This window comes from Triticum dicoccoides, chromosome 2A (genome assembly GCF_002162155.2).
Source record: "Triticum dicoccoides isolate Atlit2015 ecotype Zavitan chromosome 2A, WEW_v2.0, whole genome shotgun sequence".
Classification (NCBI taxonomy): Eukaryota; Viridiplantae; Streptophyta; class Magnoliopsida; order Poales; family Poaceae; genus Triticum; species Triticum dicoccoides.
This window is the reverse complement of record NC_041382.1, coordinates 48383360-48404105: the sequence shown is the minus strand read 5'-3', so window position 1 is coordinate 48404105 and position 20746 is coordinate 48383360. Positions and strand designations below refer to the sequence as shown.

The 20746-nt window shown below is 46.6% G+C and overlaps 1 protein-coding gene and 1 long non-coding RNA gene across 4 annotated transcripts; both read left to right on the top strand.

The window, feature by feature from the left end:
* Positions 1–3567: 3567 nt before the first annotated feature.
* LOC119353134 (SOSS complex subunit B homolog) lies at positions 3568–10484 on the top strand. Of its 3 annotated transcripts, XR_005170321.1 has the most exons (4): positions 3568–3718; positions 4187–4224; positions 9001–9679; positions 10206–10484. XR_005170321.1 is itself a non-coding variant. In XM_037619725.1 (3 exons), exon 3 carries the CDS (start codon positions 8133–8135, stop codon positions 8562–8564), a length of 432 nt encoding a protein of 143 aa, XP_037475622.1. In that variant the 5' UTR covers positions 3568–3718; positions 4187–4224; positions 8106–8132; the 3' UTR covers positions 8565–8964. The 3 variants fall into 3 exon arrangements, 2 of the variants coding, with proteins under 2 accessions (XP_037475622.1, XP_037475623.1); XM_037619725.1 differs by lacking the exons at positions 9001–9679; positions 10206–10484 and adding an exon at positions 8106–8964; XM_037619726.1 differs by lacking the exons at positions 3568–3718; positions 4187–4224; positions 9001–9679; positions 10206–10484 and adding exons at positions 6010–6077; positions 8106–8965.
* A 3836-nt stretch (positions 10485–14320) lies between these two features.
* On the top strand, positions 14321–20388 carry LOC119353133. The gene is made up of 2 exons (XR_005170320.1): positions 14321–15024; positions 15101–20388. It is a non-coding gene; the product is annotated as an uncharacterized LOC119353133 (long non-coding RNA).
* The last annotated feature ends 358 nt before the right edge of the window (positions 20389–20746 follow it).

The following is a 20746-nucleotide window of genomic DNA, read 5'->3' as shown; positions in this document are numbered from 1 at the left end:
TTGGATAAGCCGACGGCTGTTGTGTGCCGACGGCTGCTGTCGGGGTAGACGTGGATAGCCCGGCGGCCGTTGTATGCCGACGGCCAGGAGCTAGCTGTCGGCATAGCTCGGACTAGGCCGACGGTAGCCGTCGGCATATATTTGGCTGTCGGCTTACAACCCTGTTCCGGTAGTGAATCCTATGCCCCTAAATCTCCAGGACAACTTGTCAAAATCATGAACTCATGTGCTAATAAGGGAAGCCCAGTTTTATTTTTGAACAAACTGGAAAGGAGACGTGCTATCAATAATAGCTATCACCACAAGCTATATTCCATTTAGGATAACTTACATGGCATTTTTAGTGTAACTATTTTATGAGCTTACAAATAAAATCACCAAAAAATGTAAGGCAACAAAAATGTAAATAGCACATATATACATTGTTTGTGTTTGGAAGGATATCAATTCACAAATAAAAATATTTTTTTCGCGAATACGCAAAGCTTGCGTATCATTGCATTGATTGAAGGAGTAGAATGAGTACAAAGAGGGGTACAACTCATGACACGAACGCACGCAGGCGTGAACATGGTGTCCCGAGCAGACAGACAAGGGGTGCTCGGCCCGAATAGAGAATACATCACAGCTAAACCTACCAAGCCCGAACCGAGATCGGCAATGCCAAACTAGCAAGACTTCCAACATAAGCTAGAACACGGGGACACCGCGAGCGAGCAAGATAGCGCCTTCAAGAAGGAATTCGTCGTCGAGACGTCGTCGCTATCCGGTCCGGAGGAACCAGACCTAGGGTTTCCCCTGAGCTCGAAGAGGGCCGCAGCTGAGAGCCTTGACAGCGCCTCCAAGGAACAAACGACATCCGCAGACGTCGTCGCTGCCAGCACCGGCAAGCCGAGCAAGGATTTCTCCCAAGCCTCAAGCTGAGCAATCCCATAGCCGCCGAATCTGGAGTCGAATGAGGAAGTCGACGCTGGTCGAAGCCACCATGTCGGAAGGGGATTGAAGGCACCTGCCCTTGGAGGATGGCACTGTCTCCGAACACACGAGCGCTGGATCTAGCAAAAGGCAAGGCTTTGAGGCATATAGGTAGGACAGGCGGCAAAGCAAACCACAAGCGGGTGGACCGACGACGATTAGCAACGCCGGCAAACAGGGACTGGAGGGACGCAGATCCATGTTGCCGAGGCCATAGCCGTCGGGACGTCGGTGAGCCAAGCGAGCCGGAAGGGACGCAGCTGCTGGTCCGCCAAGGCCAGAGCTGCCCAGCATAGGACGCCGTCAACCATGGACGCCGGAGAGACGCGGATCCAAGGTCACCGGGGCCGGAGCAGCGCCAACAAGTACCCGCCTTGAGGAGCCCCGAGGCTGCCACTAGCACTGTAGCCTCGTCGCCGCTGCGCGTGAGCCGTCACCGTGGCTCAGTGGGGAGGATGGGCCGCCGGGGACGAGGGGGGCCGCTTGCGCAGGAAAGAAGGTCGGGAACCCCCGCAACCGGCCGCAGGTCGCACCCAACCCGTGGCCGAGCAGCAGCAGAGCTGGGCCAAGCCGAGGGTAGGGGAGACCGCAGGGGAGGGCGCCATGGCCATGGCAGGCACGCCGCACCGGACGCCGCACCGGCAGGGACACATGGCAGCTGGGAGATGGGCGCCCGCGACGCGCGCAAGGACGTGGGGAGCTCGAGGACGCACCGGTGGAGGGGGGGATGGGGGTTGGGGAAGCGCGGGAGCGGTGGATCCAGCCCGCCGAAGACATCCCAGGGCGCGTCGTGGCGGCCCTCCGGTGACGACGCGGCAGGAGGGGGGAGCATCCAGGCGGCGGCGGGTGGTGGATCTCGGGGGGGGAGGGGGTGCGGGGCTGGGAATGCGCTTGCGGGACGGATCCGCCCCGCCGCCACCATCCCGGGGTGCGGCGCGGCTTCGCCGGCCGGCCCTCCGGCGGCGGCGCAAAGTTGGCTGGCGGGGAGGTGCCTCCCTGGCGGCGGCGGCTGGGGTTTCCCCCGTGTCGCCAGAGGCTGGCGACGCGGGGGCGTACGGGCTTCCGAGCTGTGGAAACTGAGTTTACTTGGAGAAGGAGAAAGCAACAAGGTGAACAGGATCTGTTCTATACAAATAAAAATAGATCTACCATAAAATATATTTTCCGTTGCACCGCCATGTTTTTACATAACAAAATATTCTTACAAATCTGCAATGCGGAATAGAAAGATAAAATTATCAAGTTCAGTACCTTGTTTAGAACAGAAAAACAAATCTGCTTAAATGGGATGGACCTTATGCTGATATATAAAAGTTCAGTACCCTGTTCCTCCTTTCCAAATCTACCAGACTGCTTAATTTACAAACAAAGAAACTTGTGCTGCTTGCCATAATTTGTTTACATGTAACATCAACAGTATATACATGTAGTTACCTCCAAAATTGACCATATGAGCTTTCAAATGAAATAACAAAAATGAAAAAGGAACAAAATTATCCATATGAGCTTTCAAATGAAAGCTTTCATGAACTTCCACGGTATATACATGTAGTTGCCTCTAGAATTCTACATCACTGAATTCAGAGGTTGCTAGTTGATGCCGCTGCACTGGGTAGCTGCTCCCTCAGGCGTGCACATATACATGTAGTCAGCTCGAACGTTAGCTGCTCGGGCGCTCCCCGGGACGCACGCAGCCGGCGGCTCCCTAAATGTCAAAAATTGAATGTTCATGAATTTTCATGTTTTTAAAAAGATGCTCCAAATTTTGAAATTTTGTTCACAATTTCAAAAAATGTCAAAAATTGAATGTTCATAAATTCCAAAATTTGTTCAAATTTTACAAAACATTATGTGCAATTTAAAAAATTGTTCAATTTTTCAAAAGATTTTATTTTTAATCCTTGAACATTTTTTGAATTTGCGAATATTTTTATTTTCAAATCCGTCAACAATTTTTGGGATGATGAAGGTTTTCGAATTTGCAAACTTTTTAAATTCTCGAATGTTTTTTCAATTCGTGAACATTTTTTCAAATCCGTATACAATTTTTGAATTCGTGAATATGTTTTAAAATCCATGAAAAAATCGAATGCGTTTTTTTGCAATTTACAATTTTTTTAATTCATGAATTTTTTCAATCCACAAACATCATTGGAATTCACGGAATTTTTTTAATTAGACATAGATAAAAAAACGACCTAGGAAAAACCATGTGTGAAAAATATAACCACAATGCTGGGCCGGCGCACTAACGGGAGGGGTGCGAGGGAGCTCCTAACCGGCGCTCTCAGCGCCCGTTCCATGTCCTGGCGCCCGAAGGCAATGGAACTGGGCCGGCCCAGCAAAAAAAATTTCAGTGCATAGAGGTTGTTTGCGCGAAAATACACTTAGCCTGCGTTTGGATGTCCGAATTAAGGTGCCTAAATGGATTTGATATTCCCTGGATTACAATTCAGCTGTTTGGTTGGACTGTGAATTGCCGCTCGGAAACAAAACCAAATTCAGCGTCGTATTCAGTCCCACCAAAACTTCCCTCCAACGATACGGAGCCTTGGCGCTCCGATTTCCTCCGAATTGCAGCTTTCCCGCAAAATGTACCCCTTCGCTGCCTTATCCCCTCGTCCTCGAGGAAAAAAAGAAAAGAAGGAGACGAGGAGCTCGGCGGCGACCACCACCAGGGAGCTCGGCGGCGACCACAGGGAGCCTGGCGGCGAGTCCCAAGGAGCTCGGCAGCCACCCCAAGGTTCGATTTCGGCCCCGCTCCCTGCTCCTCTACCCATCTCCTTCCCCGCTCCCTTCTCCTGTCCCCATCGCCGTCCTCACGCATCTCGGCAGCCACCACGAGGACCTCGCCGGCGAGCACCAGCGGGACCGCGGCGGCGTCGGCGCTGGTTCCCCGGTCCGCTTCTGCCCGTCCCGACCCCCTCACCCTATTCCGTCCCCGGTCTAGGTCGCATCTTGCCGGCGTCCAGCAGACCACGGCGACCACCAGCAGGGCTGCGATGGCAGGGGCGCAGGTCTCCTCTGGCCACGGGCGCTCCGCCTCGGGCCTTCTCCCTGTCCGCTGCGCCCATCCCCTGTACCCATCTCCTTTCCTACACCAGCGGACCAGCCCATGGCGCCCACCTACTGTCTTGTACCTGTAACTTGTTCATGTGAGGATCTTTCTGTTCTCTATTATTAACAAAGTTTTTGTTTATGTATTGTGCAGATTTGTGAATTGTCCGTCGATCTGCAGGCCGAGTGAAGGTATATGGCTGAAATCCCCTATTTTTGCTATGCATTTGTGCATGTGATGTCTTGCTGCGATGTTTTACATCTAGATAATAAAACTGAATTGTACAGCCCAAAGTCAGATCAATTGGAGTTGGTTGAGAGGATAAATGAAGAAAATAAAAGACGGAAGAGGAAAAGAATTGTTCTGACTAAATTGTTTGTTGAAACATGTGCTCTTGCATTAGCATTTGTTACTACACAAAGGAATAGGGGACCAAGGGACCTAGGAACTTTTAATGATGATGAGGACAAGATTAGGAATAGGAAATATTTGCTTAAATGCATGTATGATGGATCTGCAGTGGCATGCTATGATCAATTGCGTTTAACTAAACGAAACTTCATGACCTTTGCACCATGTTAAGGGAGAGATGTGGCCTTTGTGATAGTGTATATGTGACAGTGGAAGAGAAAGTTGCAATGTTCTTCCTTGTAGTTGGTCATAGTATTAAGATGAGGATGTTGCGTGGCACCTACAAGCGTTCTTTATGGACCATTAGCACACACTTCTCTACTGTCCTAAACGCCCTACTATCTCTACATGGGGAGTTCATTATGTTACCTTCCTCTACCGCTCAAGCTCCTGATGATTACAAATGTGTTGTAAATTTCTCCTCGAGTTTGAACAGATGAATCAATGTCATTGAAAGGAGTAGGACATGTCTGTAAGACTGTAACTTTATAAAAAAGATAACATGATGCACTGCCTAATAAATGCACCTCAAAGATTGCTAGAAACCCTGTTTGAAAATTACAGAGCAGATGAATACAATGAGTGAGAGGATAGGTATCACTATTAGCAGAACATGCTTAATTAATTATCAGAAGATAATATTCCTTAGGCATCGCAGAACAGTTTAGCAATAATAAGAATGGTGCAGCCGACATTCTGTTCTCAGCTACTCCCTCCGTTCGGAAATACTTGTCCTAGAAATGGTTGTATGTAGACTTATTTTAGTTCTAGATACAACCATTTCTAAGACAAGTATTTCCGAACGGAGGGAGTAGATGTCAAATTCAGACAGCCTAATACAAAGGTGGAAGCTCCTTCTAGTTCCTCTAGTATACAACAGAAGGAAACATTGCATTCTTGGTGGGTGCTAGTGTGTAATATCGGTACTAAGGTTCTCGTGGGAATATAGACTTGAATATTTATTTAAACCAAGCATCAAAACTTAAAAGTAAAAACGTATTCTCGAGTGAGACATGTGAAATGAAGCAGCATCTCCGAGTGCAACTCTAGCCTACAAACACTATAACAGTAACACATAATCTGAAATTCTCTCTGAAAGAACTACATATAATCTGAAGAATCATACAGCGGCAAATAATGACAGGCTGCAACCACTTATTATATCTGTATGTATGTACCACTACGCTCCAGAATAAGGCTGGCCAAATATGTTCAATATGCGATACCAAATCAAGTGCTATCCAGGATTTAGTTGCAAGCAGCTTCGACCCTGCACCTTCTATGCAAATGCAATGCATGCCTCGGTTTCTAATCAAAAGCTAATGAAGAACTGTCAGCGGCGGACCTGCAGGATACCCTATCCCACATCTGTTTCCTACTTATCATCTATGTGATGTTCTTCAGAAACAGATACTAACTGCAAGTCTGCAACGGCATTAAATCCAGTGAGGAGATGGTGGTCACCCCACCCCAGTGGCACGAGCAGCATCTCTCTGGCCAAAGACTGCAAGGAAGGCTCCGGACAACGGGGGCCGGGGCGGAGGAGGGGAGAGGCGGAGGGAGGTGCAAGAAATCCCTACCGCACAACGAGGCGAAGGCGGCGGCGCGGGCGACGACTGCCGCCTTCTCTCCGGTAAGATCTGCGCCCCCTCTACCTTTTTCTCTGGTGACGGAGCCCTCAGCCTGTCCGTCGCCTTCCTCCGCCCCGACACGGGCACCTCCCTCCGCCTCTCCCCTCCTCCGCCCCGGCCCCCGTTGTCCGGAGCCTTCCTTGCAGTCTTTGGCCAGAGAGATGCTGCTCGTGCCACTGGGGTGGGGTGACCACCATCTCCTCACTGGATTTAATGCCGTTGCAGACTTGCAGTTAGTATCTGTTTCTGAAGAACATCACATAGATGATAAGTAGGAAACAGATGTGGGATAGGGTATCCTACAGGTCCGCCGCTGACAGTTCTTCATTAGCTTTTGATTAGAAACCGAGGCATGCATTGCATTTGCATAGAAGGTGCAGGGTCGAAGCTGCTTGCAACTAAATCCTGGATAGCACTTGATTTGGTATCGCATATTGAACATATTTGGCCAGCCTTATTCTGGAGCGTAGTGGTACATACATACAGATATAATAGGTGGTTGCAGCCTGTCATTATTTGCCGCTGTATGATTCTTCAGATTATATGTAGTTCTTTCAGAGAGAATTTCAGATTATGTGTTACTGTTATAGTGTTTGTAGGCTAGAGTTGCACTCGGAGATGCTGCTTCATTTCACATGTCTCACTGGAGAATACGTTTTTACTTTTAAGTTTTGATGCTTGGTTTAAATAAATATTCAAGTCTATATTCCCACGAGAACCTTAGTACCGATATTACACACTAGCACCCACCAAGAATGCAATGTTTCCTTCTGTTGTATACTAGAGGAACTAGAAGGAGCTTCCACCTTTGTATTAGGCTGTCTGAATTTGGCATCTACTCTCTCCGTTCGGAAATACTTGTCTTAGAAATGGTTGTATCTAGAACTAAAATAAGTCTACATACAACCATTTCTAGGACAAGTATTTCCGAACGGAGGGAGTAGCTGAGAACAGAATGTCGGCTGCACCATTCTTATTATTGCTAAACTGTTCTGCGATGCCTAAGGAATATTATCTTTTGATAATTACTTAAGCATGTTCTGCTAATAGTGATACCTATCCTCTCACTCATTGTATTCATCTGCTCTGTAATTTTCAAACAGGGTTTCTAGCAATCTTTGAGGTGCATTTATTAGGCAGTGCATCATGTTATCTTTTTTATAGAGTTACAGTCTTACAGACATGTCCTACTCCTTTCAATGACATTGATTCATCTGTTCAAACTCGAGGAGAAATTTACAACACATTTGTACTTTTATTGTTAACACAAAAATTACCCTGGTTAGAATTGTTCTACCAGGAAAAGAAAAAAAATAGAATTTGATTGTCTGGGTAAGGTGCTTTAATGGCCTGCTGCAAGATAGTTCTATTGGGTATGGTAGATCATTGGTTTTACAATTTTGGAAGCATGATTTTCAAGTTCCCGTTTTTTCTTTCCAAGTCCAGCGGCTGTTGTAGAAGTTGACTGAGCTACCTTTAGTCTGTGCACTTGATCTACAAAACTAAGTAGGTGAGTTGGTAGTGGTGGATGAAATTGCGTAGGGATGGAGCAGGGGGAGGAGTCGTGTATCGGGCTAGAGTATGGGGTGGAGGGTGATGTGGTTCGTCTGACGGACCCAACAAGGTCGGACAAAATGAGTATCGGTCCTGCCGCAATCAACATGATTGGATCACACCAACCCAAACATAAGGCAGAGCAGAGGCCCCGGTGGGGAGAAATGGCGAAGAGCGAGGGTTAACTCAGGCGGCGGTATAAAGGCAAGCCCGCGTCATCACGATAACGCAAAAGGGACAAGATCGCCACACTTTTTTTCTTCTCTTTCTCATGCGTTTGGTTCTATTGCCTGGACGCTGGTCTAGAGATTTATCTCGGATGACCACAAGGTGTTCGTTCAATTGCCCGGTACAGGCTGAACGCTGTTTCGTCATGAACACTGAGCATGGACTAGATGCAGTGAGGTCGTACTTTTATGATGCAAATGTAGCTAGTTCATGCGCACTTACTCTGGTTATCAATAAATCTGTTGCAGGCCGAAGAAGCTATAGGTGGCGGGAGGATGGAGGTGAAGCTCAAGGACCTCGTCCCGGCAGCGACTAACACAGTGAACACGACGTTCATCGTGGTCGACAAGGCGCCCCGCCCAGCCCACGCAAACGCGCACGGCAGGGAGGAGACATGCCCGTCACTAGTGGCTGACGAGACGGCGGCGGTGCATTTCCTTCTGTGGGGCACCGAGTGCGATGCCTTCGAGCCTGGGGACATCGTGCGGCTCACGGATGGCATCTTCTCGTACCACAGGGGCAACAACCTGTTCTTGCGCGCCGGCAAGCGAGGACGAGTGGAGAAGGTGGGCGAGTTCACCATGATGTTCGTCGAGACGCCCAACATGAGCGAGGTGAGGTGGGGGCCCGATCCAGGCGACCCAAGGAAGATGGTGCAGGAGGCTGTCGTGTCGCCCTACTCCCAAGTCTTCAAGCCGCTGCACTGATGCCTATCATTTCAGGCTTCCAGCTCATTGTTGCTCCAAGTCTCATTAAATCTTATGCAATACTAACCGTGGTAGTAAATTATGCAATACTAACCACTTGCTGAGTTTTGTATGCTTTCTCCTTAAAATATCACTGGGCCATCGTTCTAATGTCTTGAGATGTTTCTCATGTAAACAGAGCTCATAGAAGATTTAGCAAGCCAAAAGTATATCCCAAGCTGTGTTGATGTGAACAACAGTGTAGCTTTTCCCCTGAAATGTTTAAAATAAAACTGAAGTTGTGGGCAAGAGTTTGATTATATGTTACCTAGATAATTTTTTGTGTTTTATGAAATTGCTCAACTGTTGGTCTCATAATTTGATTACATGATGGTTGAAACACTGAAATGCACTGAAATTCTGATGTTTTTTTATTTCTGCTTTTCCTTCTTGGCAGAGTTCAGAGTTCAGGTCCATGGATGATACTCACACAACCGTACTCCCTTCCTTTCGCAGTATTCGTTCTACAAGTCATTGTTAATTTGCTTTATTCAGATACTCTTAAGTAACAAACAAAGTCACGAGTCCTTATTGCACCTTCAGATCGTATATGTAATATCTTTCTCATATTTCATTTAAGCATACTGGATACTAGTTGCTCTTGTCAGCATTCCCATATTGTATGCATGCAGTTTTTCTTTTGTTTCAGCTATTACCGAACAAGTTTATTCAATTCAGTTAGTTTGATGGCTTATAATGTCAAGCATTCCTGTTCTAACTACTGCCCTGGACAAGGATTTATCTGAAAAGACAGTGGCACAGAACCCAGAAATTTTACTTTACTGCCAGGCTGGAAGGTACTTCCTCCGTCCCATAATATAAGAGCGTTTTTTACACTAGTGTAATGTCAAGAACGCTCTTACATTATGGGACGGAGGTAGTAGATTATATCTCCTTTCATTTGTTGTTGACAGCATCCATATGTTCTATATGTTCTTTTAGTAACTCGGTATATGCAATAAATTATCTGTAATTTTTTGGAATCAAATTTGTGTTGCCTTCACTAATATATGCATATTTTGCAGGCTTTTAATCCAAGTACTTTTGCTGGTTGGTTTGGTCGATCATTATATCATGTGAGTACATTTTTGGTGCACCATGCGATGCTTCTAGTCTGGAAATGACAGTTGCAAAAAATATGAAATAATTTTCATGCATTTCACTAGAATTATGAGTTCTTAAACTCAGTAAGTGATTACTGTCAACTTGTTTTGAAAAAAGAAATTATATGAACTACATTATTTACTTGTTATTTACTCGCGTTCCTTCACTCGTACGAAATGTGCGTACATTGTATTTTCAGTGAATGGTCCTCTGTTATCTACGCATTATTAGCGACTAATGGATGGTGCTCCGAAAGCTAGTAATAGCGGGCATACTTGCGGTGGATTGAAGTTAATTCACGAACTACAATTTTTCATAATTCTTTGGTTCTTGCTGCTGTTACGCGGATGGGTTGGTGCGGGTTGTGGTGAGGGGGCAAGGGATGTCTTCTTAAAATAGAAAGTCATGGAGAGGAGACTGAACCCACCAATTTGTAATGCCAATGCACCGATTTTGACGTGGCTGATGAGAGGTTCTTCTTTTTTTGCTTGGTTTCAGGCAGTTGTTATTTTCTTAATCACCACTCATGCTTATGCCGATGAAAAAAGTGAGACGGAGGACACTAGCTGGTCAAGAATAAGAGCTCAGTTTATGAGCCCCTGCTGTCTGATTCTCCCATGGCATCCAGGAGATCACTAGCACCTTTATGAGCTCATTTGACACCTTTCAGCCAGCTCAGTCAAGGGTTCCTGCTGCTTATCCCAGAAATATTAAAACCAGTTAACCTTTGGGTGTCATTGTAGCAGGTTATACCCTCAACAAAGAAAAAATAAATGAAATGACAAATAATAGAGGTCAGCTAAAATTTTCTGTAAGTTGAATTCCGCGTTAGTCATTACTAATCTGAAAAAGAAAAGTTGGATGGAGTGGGTGCAAACAAATATAAAAGTCACGCTTGCGCACGTGAAGTGAAGTCTGAAGATAAGGATTATGAGATGTGCGCCTGCAAAAACTTATATTTGCATCGCTCAAATAATAAAACGACGATGAAAACCGTATGTTTTGCACCTCTTGTGTTTGTGGCAGCTTAGACGGAAGCTGAAATACAATCTTGGCCGCTAAGCTATCTCGAACCAATATGGAACAATCATGCGATCTTGAGTCCTGAAATATTAAAATAAAATAACGTGTGAGCACACTGAACACGTAAACGCGGCAGCTGATTCCGCGGACCACGTTTAGGCTGGTCATAGTGGGAGTAATATAGGTAGTAACATAGATGCCACATAAGCAAAAATGATGATGTGGCAAGTAGTTAATGAGGAGAGAGGCAAATAGAGTAACATAATATGTTACCATCACATAGCGGTTTCCAATGCATAATGAGTCTACAAAGTAATAAATAAAGGCAACTATGTTACCACACCTATGACACTACCCACTATGAAGGTAGTAACATAGACTAGTAACATATGTATGTTACTAGTCTAAGTTACTCCCCACTATGACCAGCCTTAGGCCATCTTCACCTCGCTACCCTAAACGAACGTTCGTTTTATTCGGATTCTATCCGTTTGAATAGCGATTTGGGATCGTGTCCTGAATACGGTGGCTGTGCACCCAGCGCGCGGCCGCATCCATTTGCCTCATCATGTCCACGTCTATTTAAAAAACCAGAAGCAACCTTTCAAATGACAAGCCCTAGTTCAGGCCAGCGGCCCCGGTTCATCACGTCGGCAACAGAGCCAGCAACCTACACGTCCATCGCCGGCTGCCGGCCATCAAAATGAATGTTTTCTCGCCGGCACATAGCGGCCCAGCGGGCGGGCGGCACCCATGCCAGCCTAAAAAAAACGGCCACGGCCGATCGGATGACCTAGTTCAGGCCTTCGGCGTCGAGAATCTCCTTCTGCTTGGCCTCGAACCAGGCCCTCATCTTGTCGCTCATCTTCGCCAAGTCCACGCTCATGATCGCAAGGGCCACCTCCTTCGCTTTGGTGGCAGCATTGGTGGCCTCGATTGTCGAACTGCCTCTGCCTGGCCTTGACGTTGTCGGCCTCGATGTCGAGCTGCCTTTGCCGGGCGGCCTCTTCCATGTCGAGCTGCCTTTGTCGGGCCGCCTCCTCCATGTCGATCTTCCTCTTCTTGGCTGCCTCCTCCATCTCAAGCTTTTTTCTTTGAAGGTCTAGGTATTGCTTCATTTGCTCGTCCTTGCTTTGCCAGTTCTTCTCGCCCCTCACATCCTTTTGAGATATCATGCCATGCAAAGTGTCATGTAATGCCATGGATGAGGCATCACGTATGTCATCAACCTTGGAGTTGGTCTTGCCCCTCGGCCTCTTCAACGCCTCACCATCTCCACCTCCGACGAACTTGGTCGTCTTCAGTCCTCTCTTCCTTTGTAGTTCACGGTATTGGTCCTTGAACTTAGGGCAATTGTTGATGAGCGTCCAACAAGGTGTAAGAGTGAATGGCTTGTTATTGTGCCGGGCCTTGAATGCCTCCAAAGATTAAAATGCCTGCAACACATGATCAACAAGAAGTGAACACGCAAACATATACAAGGCCGAAGTCTCATGGCCGTAGAAAGGAAAGGGCTAGGAAGAAGAGAGCATACCGTGTCCCCAATGCCAAGACCACTCACAGGCCGTACTTGAATGCTCTCAAATGCGGCTTAATACTTGTTGCCGTTCTCTTTTGAATCGAGCCGATGCCACGGTTGCTTGTAATTTGGTAGGGCTCGAACATCTTTCTTTCATTGAATGTTTTGTGGACACTCGTCCAAAAAAACAATGCCCTTTTGTTGGGCGCCGGTCCTTGGATCTTGGCTAATCTTCATACAAGATTGGTAAATCAACTTGTCCTCGTCTTGTGTGTATGAACCCGTGCGAATGCTCTTCTTCTTCTTTTGTGCTTCCGCTCTTTGGGTGAGCTCGTCGATGAACAATGGCTCGCCACTAATATCAACGTCATTGCCTTCTTCTTCATCACCATCACCTTCTACATAAATGTCATCGTCTTCATGTCACGAGTCACCATGATCGTAGTCAGCACGGGCGTCGGCATCTTCATCGGGCACGTACTGGGCACGGCCATCCTGACTTTGGGTCTCCTCGGGGTCGTAGGCATGGCCATGCCCACCCTCGAAGATCACTTCCTCCATGTACTGGTTGTAGAAGGGGTCGTCGACCGTTGGCGTTGGGGTTGACATTCCGTCAAACAAGATGCGGGGGCCCGACATGGTGCCCATGAATGGTGCCCGTGCCTGCTTTCTTTGCATCTCGACGGACGGCTGGCCGCCGCTGCTGGATCCAGGCGTGACGTTGAGGTCGATGACGGTCGCGGGGTGCGGTGTCGACGGCGCGAACAAGCCCACGTCCGGCGACCCCGAGAAACGGGTCTGGCCGTCGTGCCTTGGCGGAGGAAAGCCGGGCGACATGGCCGTGGTGCGCGAGGTCGGCGACTGGCAGTGCGTAGGCCGGGCGACCGACGAGCCTGTGCTCGCCGGGCCGACGGCCGCTCTAGAGAACCCGGCCGGACGGCCCATGGCAAGCATGAGGATGGTGTGCGCTTTGTTGACGAGGTCCTCCTTCTCGCCGGCCGCGGCCTTGCGTCGCGCGGCCTCCAGCTCATGGCGCTGGGCGGCGATCTTGGCCGCGGCGGCATTGACCTTGACGACCGCTCTCCGTTCCCTCCTCTTCGTCGATTCCGCCTCCAACTTGGCGATCTCTTCCGGCGTGCACTCCGACCGCGGCTTCCTTGGCGCCTTCTTCTTCACCTTTGCGGGCGGGTCGACGGCCAGGCCGCCGGAACTCGGCGGGGCGTCAGCCATGGACGGGGGAGAGAGGGGGCGGCGGGAGGGACGTGAGAGTTTTTGAGGGAAATGACGCCAAATGAGCGTTGGGGAGGGGGGGGTGGTTTCTTCCACCGACAGACGGGCCAGGGGAGGACAAGCGCGCGCGTCCAGTCCGTCCGCGCATTGTCCGTTTCACCCCAAAATCGGCGCAAACTTAGGCCGGGGATGGGTCAAAAGCGGACAAATGTCTGTTTACACCCACGCGCTGGACCGTCTCGTTTGTCCCTTTTACTCAAACAGACGGGTGCAGACAGAATACGGTCGCGCGGTGGAGTTGGCCTTAGGACCGATCAGCTTTCAAAGAAAAAGAAAAGGACCGGGACAACGATCCACCAGCCCTACCGCCCCCCGCACCGCGCGTTCCACGTTCTCATCCACGCGTTCGTCGTGGCTCGCGGTCCCTCGCGGACACGGTCGGTCAGCGATCAATGGCAGCCACACACACGGCATCGCATCACATGGCCCGGCGCGACTCCCGAGCAGCCTAGAAATTTCCCGGGCCCGTCGGTGCGTCCCACGCCCCAGACCCACACAACCCAACCCGAGACGGACGCGCGTGGCGTGGCTTTGCCGACCTACTCCTATCTCTACCTGCCGCCCGCCCACCCACCCGAGCCGAACCGGGTCCGGATCCAGCCCGACCCCACCAGCCCGACTCCCTTTTGATTTCCACCGCCCAGCGCCCACCGGCCCGCCAGCGCGGCGAAGCCGTGTCCGGTAAGGAAAGGAATCGGTTGGCGCCAGGCGCCAGGCCTCCCCCACCGCCTCTGCCCCGGCTACAAAAGGCGCCCCAGGCGCGCCCTCTCCTCCCCGCGCTCCGGTCCCTTCCTCTCTTCCCAACTCTCTCGTTCGCGACGGGCCGCGCCCCCACTCTCGCCTCCTCGCGATTGCGCGACTGTTTCCTCCTCTCCCCGTTTCTCGATTCGCTTCGAATCGCGTCTGATTTGAGTTCGTTGACTCGCCGTCGCCGTTGCCTTGCCGTGTTCGCAGGGTATGCGAGTCCGGCCCGGCCTCCTCCGCCTCCGTGCGAGCTCGGGAAGCGATCGATCGACCGAGGAATTCATCCGTTTGGGACCTCCATCTGGTTTGCGGATCCTCCTCAGAATCTGTTTTGTGTGCTTGCAACTGTGGATCCCGTGTTCCTCGTCGTGTTCGCGTCCCCGCGCGTTGGTTGCATGCAGGATCGTCGAGCCAGGTTTTTGGAATTGGAGCTCTGATATGGAGCCGGAGGCCGAGGCAAGGTCAGTTTCCCGTGCGAGTTCAGATCGCTTCCTCTGCGTTCGTCCGTGATGCCAGATTTCAATCAAATGGATACATGGCCCGTGTGATCCTGTCGTTGCCCGAGCGCTGTGGTTTATTTATTCCCTATCGTCCGTTAGTTCAAGGTGTATCCATTCGAGGCCTTCAATTCGTGGAAGATTCTCTTATATTGTGCCGGCTGATCTCGGTTTTGGTATGTCTTGTGCTCTCACCCTAGATGCAGAGGAAGCCAGAGGGCGCGCTAGTTCTGCGGAGATGGAGGTTTGATTTATTTTCATGGTTATTTTGATTCGTCGGTTAAGGTTCAGCGGTTATTCTGAATTTCTGATTGTTTAAGGTTACGGTTCAGCGGTTATTGTCCTGATATGGCCAGATCTTCTCGTATCATGAAGCCTGTGATCTCTTACCAGCCTGAACCTGCGATCTGCGTTTGGATAATATAAATGGATCCCTCCCAATTTTAGTTTCTTGGTCTGCACAGTAGTTAACGGCATGCAATTCTGATCTGAATTCTTTGCTTGTCCAGAAATTATAAATTGGATTACACGCCATAGCGGGAGCAACATCTGCGTTTGGATGATTAATTACCCCCTCTATTTAATTCCTTCATCTGCACAGTTCAATCTCAGTCGGTTCTGATTTAGGTTTGTTGATGGTTGTCCAGAAATTGGGATTATATGGCTTACCGGGAGCGACTTGTCATTCTTCCTCACCTGTGTTTGGATGATCATTCTCTCTTTGTTTATTTCCTTTTCTTCACAGTTCAATTACTCCCCATACAATTCTGATTTGGATCTGTTGCTCGTACTCCAGAAAATTGGATTATATGGCTTAACGGGTGGTCCTATTTTCCCTCGGCATGTCGGTTCTTTTTCTGTGGCTCAACAATTTTTCTTACTCATCAGTAATATAGTTATTAAAGCACACCAGACAAGTTCTCTATGCCTTAGTTTATCGTTTGTCATTTGTTAGCTATTGCAGACACCGTCTTGGAACGGATATAGTTGGAACCGGTGCTATCTACCTGACCTTCCCAGACGAACTTTCTTATAACTTCTACCTCCTCCTCATTTGAAGCATGCTTTAGCTGAGCCTAGTTTCCCCCTAATTTACAGAAAAGTATCTTGCTCGTTGCAGGTTTGAGGAATGCAAAGTCCAACCTGATGCTGAGTTGAATCTGTTTGCAGTTTTTTTCTAATTCTGATCTCTAATCAATTCATCATTACTCAGATAACCTTTAAGATCTTCTCACTAGGCAATATTTTAAATTCAGATTTATCTGGGAAGGTGCAAGAATGGAGCTTCAAACTTGGCAAATCCTACAATAAAAAAGAGACTCCTCCATTTTTAACTTCGCCTCTTATTTTTATATCACGTAGCTACTTGTTCATGCCTTTGATTTAGGCTTTTTTGCTTCTCCCCCCCTTGTGATTGCAGATTTATTTTAGCCCAGAGCGTGCTGGTAGCAATTCAAAATCTGTTAAAATCATTTGGTTTGCAATCTATCTCTATATGGGTCGATTTGTTCTCTGTACTCTTATCCTGTAGGAAGTTTGGGCCTATGGGCAAATCTCTGTACAATGAATCAGGTCAGTGTTGTATCAACGGTTTGTTTGGTTTAGTTGTTTGCCTCCCTCCACACATTGGTTGCAGGACTGGATCTGGAATGTGGAGATCCCTGTGGTGTTGTATGTCGAAGGGGATTGAGGCAGGTCAGATTTGAATCGTGCGGTCGTGTGGTTCTCATCATGTGTTCCATCATCATCAGCTAATATGAGGTGGATTTGAGGTCCTGGCGGACTCTTATTGTAGCAACTGATCGTTTGGTGTGTGTTTGTGCTCTTTTGCTTGCAGCAGGAGGGTAGTAGTTCTGCATAGATGAATCATAGGGTGGAGATTTGGTCTCTGTTCATCATTTTGATTGATTGGATTATCAAGCTTTGGATCTCTTACCAACCTGAACTTCTGATCTGCGTTTGGATAATAAATTCCGCCCCGGTTCAATTTATTTGGTTTGCAAAATACAATTTAGTCCTTGGCAGTTCTGATCTATATTTGTGGTTTTCCAGAGATGGGGTTAATTGGTGGATATTTGGTTTCTGTTCATCACTTTGACTGATTGGATTGGAACCTGGTACTTGCGATCTGCGTTTGGTTAATGAATTCTGTCCAGATTCAATTTATTTGGTTTGCACAGTACAATTAGTCCTTGGCAGTTTTGATCTGTATTTGTTATTTGTTTGTGGTTTTCCAAAAATTGGGCTTTAGCAGGAGCAACCTATCTTCTTGTTGATCTGTAATTGGATGATTATGAACCCCTCTATTTAATCCACAATTCAATTTTAGTCCCTGACAATTCTGATTTGGATCTGTTAATGGTTGTCCAGAAATTGGGATTATGGCTTAGCGGGAGTGACCTATCTTCTTGCTGACCTGTGTTTGGATGATCATTACTCTCTGCTTAATTTCTTCTCCACAGCTCAATTAGTTATCCGACAATTCTGATTTAGATTTGTTGCTGGTTCTCCAGAAATTGAACATATACGGCTTAGCGGGTGATCCTATGTTTCCTCGGCATGGCGGTTCTTCCTGTGGCCCAAACATATCTGACCTTTTGTCCTCCCTTGATTATTGAATTTCCTAGACATTACTTTCTTTGCCTTAGTTGGTAATTCTTAGCTCCTGCAGATGCTGGCCTGGAAGCGAAATAATTGGAACCAGTGTTGTCCAGAAATTGGGATTATGGCTTAGCGGGAGTGACCTATCTTCTTGCTGACCTGTCTTTGGATGATCATTACTCTCTGCTTAATTTCTTCTCCACAGCTCAATTAGTTATCCGACAATTCTGATTTAGATTTGTTGCTGGTTCTCCAGAAATTGGACATATACGGCTTAGCGGGTGATCCTATGTTTCCTCAGCATGGCGGTTCTTCCTGTGGCCCAAACATATCTGACCTTTTGTCCTCCCTTGATTATTGAATTTCCTAGACATTACTTTCTTTGCCTTAGTTGGTAATTCTTTAGCTCCTGCAGATGCTGGCCTGGAAGTGAAATAATTGGAACCAGTGTTGTCTATCTGACCTTCGCGGCCGAGACAGGCTTACTTGCCCTTTACCTCTTAACCTTAACATTTGATGCATGCTTTAGCTGAGCCTAGTTTTCCTGTTAACTTATAGAAAGGTATCTTCCTCGTTGCAGGTTGTAGTTGATGAACTCAAGTCCAACCTGGTGCTGAGTTGAATCTGTTTGCAGTTCTTCTAAATCTACTATTTTCTCAAGTCATCATAACTTAGACAACCTTTAGAATTATCTTACCAGGAAATATTTTGAATACAGATCTGCAAAGGTTCAACAATGGAGATTCAAACTAATGGAACATCCTACAATGAAAAGACTATTTTTAACCCACCTCTTATATTTTGTTTCACGTAGCTACTTGTTTATGCCTTTAATTTAGGTTTTTCTTTCTACCCTCCCTTTGGTTGCAGATTAAGCCCAAACCATGCTGGTAGTGAATCGGAATCTCTGTTAAAATCGTTTGGTTTGCAATCTCTCTCTCTCTCTGGATCGATTTGTTGTTTGTACTCTTGATCCCCGTGCTGGCCTTCTGCGTGTATCAGTTGCAGGATATATTTAGGGAGTCTGGGCCTATGTGCAGGATATATTTGGATATGTTGGTGGTTCTCCAGAAATTGGAATTATATGGCTTAGCGGGAGCGACGCATCTTGCTGCTCTATGTTTGGATAATTATCACTCTCTGTTTTACTCTTTCGTCTCCACTGTTCTGTTTTGGTTTCCCACAATTCTGATTTATACTATTTCTTGGTGGCTCTCCAGAAATTGGAATAATATGGATTAGAAGGCGGTCCTATTTTGCCTCGGCATGGCAGTTCCTTCTATGACTAAAAACTTTTTCAACCTTTTTTACTCTATAATTGAACTCTCTAGACATTAGGTTTTCTTTGCCTTAGTACTTATCAGCTCTTGCAGATACTGACTTGGAAAGGATATAACTGCAGTTTGGAACCGGCGTTGTTGTCCTCCATCATCCATACCTGACCCTAGACAGGCTTTACTTGTTCCCACTCAATCATCCATGCTTTAGCTATTTATAAGCAGCATTTCCCCTAACAATTTTTTTATAGAAACGGTCTCTTGCTCGCTGCAGGTTGTAGTTGACAAACTCCTGTCCAGCCTGATGATGAATCCATCTACTGATCTTCGAAGTCTACAGTGTCGTTTCAATTCATTGCAACTTACATAATCTATAAATTATCTTACTAGACAATATTTTAAATACAGATTCATATGCAGCACGAATATATAGGATGATCCAGAGATTTCAACTAATGGTTCATCCTACAACCGAAAAAGACTCTTACCTTCCTTTTTTTAAATTTCATTTAGTTACTTGGCCATCTCTCTGATATAGGTTTTTGCCCCTGCCCTTCCTATGGTTGCAGATTTTTCTTTAGCCCAGGCCATGTGGGCGATGACTAACTCTTGATCCCTGTGTTTTATTGGTCTTCTGCGTGTGTGGGTTGGCAATATATAATTTTTATTAGGAGTTTGGGCCCAAACCTTTGCTCTGTACATGCAGTCAGGTCAGTGTCTCGTAGACGGTCTGTTTGTTTCATGTGTTATCGCCGCCTCTACAATTTGGCTTGCAGGACTGGATCTTGATCTGGTCTGGAAGTAAATCTCCATGTGGGTTGTGAACGTATGGTGAAGGGGACTCGAGGCAGGTCAGTTTCCCATGTTTCGTCACATTAGTTTACTGGATTCCTCATCTGTGCTTGGTGATGTCAGATTTGAGTGGCACATTAAGTTCTTCGATTTATGTTCGTCTGATGGCTGTTTGGGATCTTCGTTTAGAATCTTCTGCAACCACAAAAACTTACACTTGGACTCCATGCCTGTTTCAACTGATTTACCAGATTTCACTATGGTCTGACTTTCCTTTAAGAAACTTTAAGTATGCTGATTATATTTGGGCCGTTCATTGATTTGCATTGTTGGAGGTTTTATTGCAAGACTGTAGAGTTGGATAGTCAGTTAGCGCGGGGACTTGGTGAAGCAAATGGACTTTCCTGATGGTTTTGACCTCTGATTACTGATCCTGAAGCATAATGATTTGGTCTTTGTGATGTTTTTCAGTTTGAACTTGCATTCAGTGGCCTCATATCTTTGGTGCAGCTTGGAGTTGGTAGTGTGCACATCTGATGATTCTTTCAACTGTCCTAAAGCATCTTACCTGGTTTCTGTTGTGCCATCCTGCTGGTTACGGTCTCTTATTCAACTTGCATGTGGTTTGGATGGAATATGATCTTATCTTTTACTCGAATCAAGAAAATGCTAGAAGTCTCAAACAAGGGTCCAAAATGGAAATATCAGTTCCTACTCAGTTTGTATAGCAGATTATCGAAGTTTGACTTGGCTATTAATTACCTGGTTACCATACTGTTTCATGAAGTTTGGTTTTGGTATTTGGCTGCTTGTATCTTTCAACTTGCAAATTTATCACCCAATAGGAAGTAAAGATCATATGTACATGAGCTCTGAATGCAGTAAAAATGTTAAATCATATTATATGAATATATGTGAATTGGTCATACTTGGATTTATCAGTCTACTATTCTACATACTCTTGTCCATGATTGTACTTGGTTTGTTTATATACGTTCTTTAGGTTCATCTTATGACACAAATCAAATTTTAGTGTGCACATAATTTTTAACTGAAAGATCCCACCCTCGCATTTGTGTTGGTTTAACAGTAGTGGCCTCCTGTAGTTTGGTAATATTGATGACTTTGATATTTGGATATTAAAGATGTTAGGAGTATAAAACAATGGAGAGTTGAAGGTTCTGAACTAGAAGCTTGAACAAATATTTTGCCCTGAACACTCCTCATGTCCACTGAATATGATTCTGGTTTGTTGATATGGAGTTGATTTTCAGAAGTGATGTTATTCACATTGGT

Coding starts and splice junctions, on each gene's coding strand:
- LOC119353134 (XM_037619726.1), top strand. CDS start 8,133: ATGGAGGTGAAGCTCAAGGACCTCGTCCCGGCAGCGACTAACACAGTG.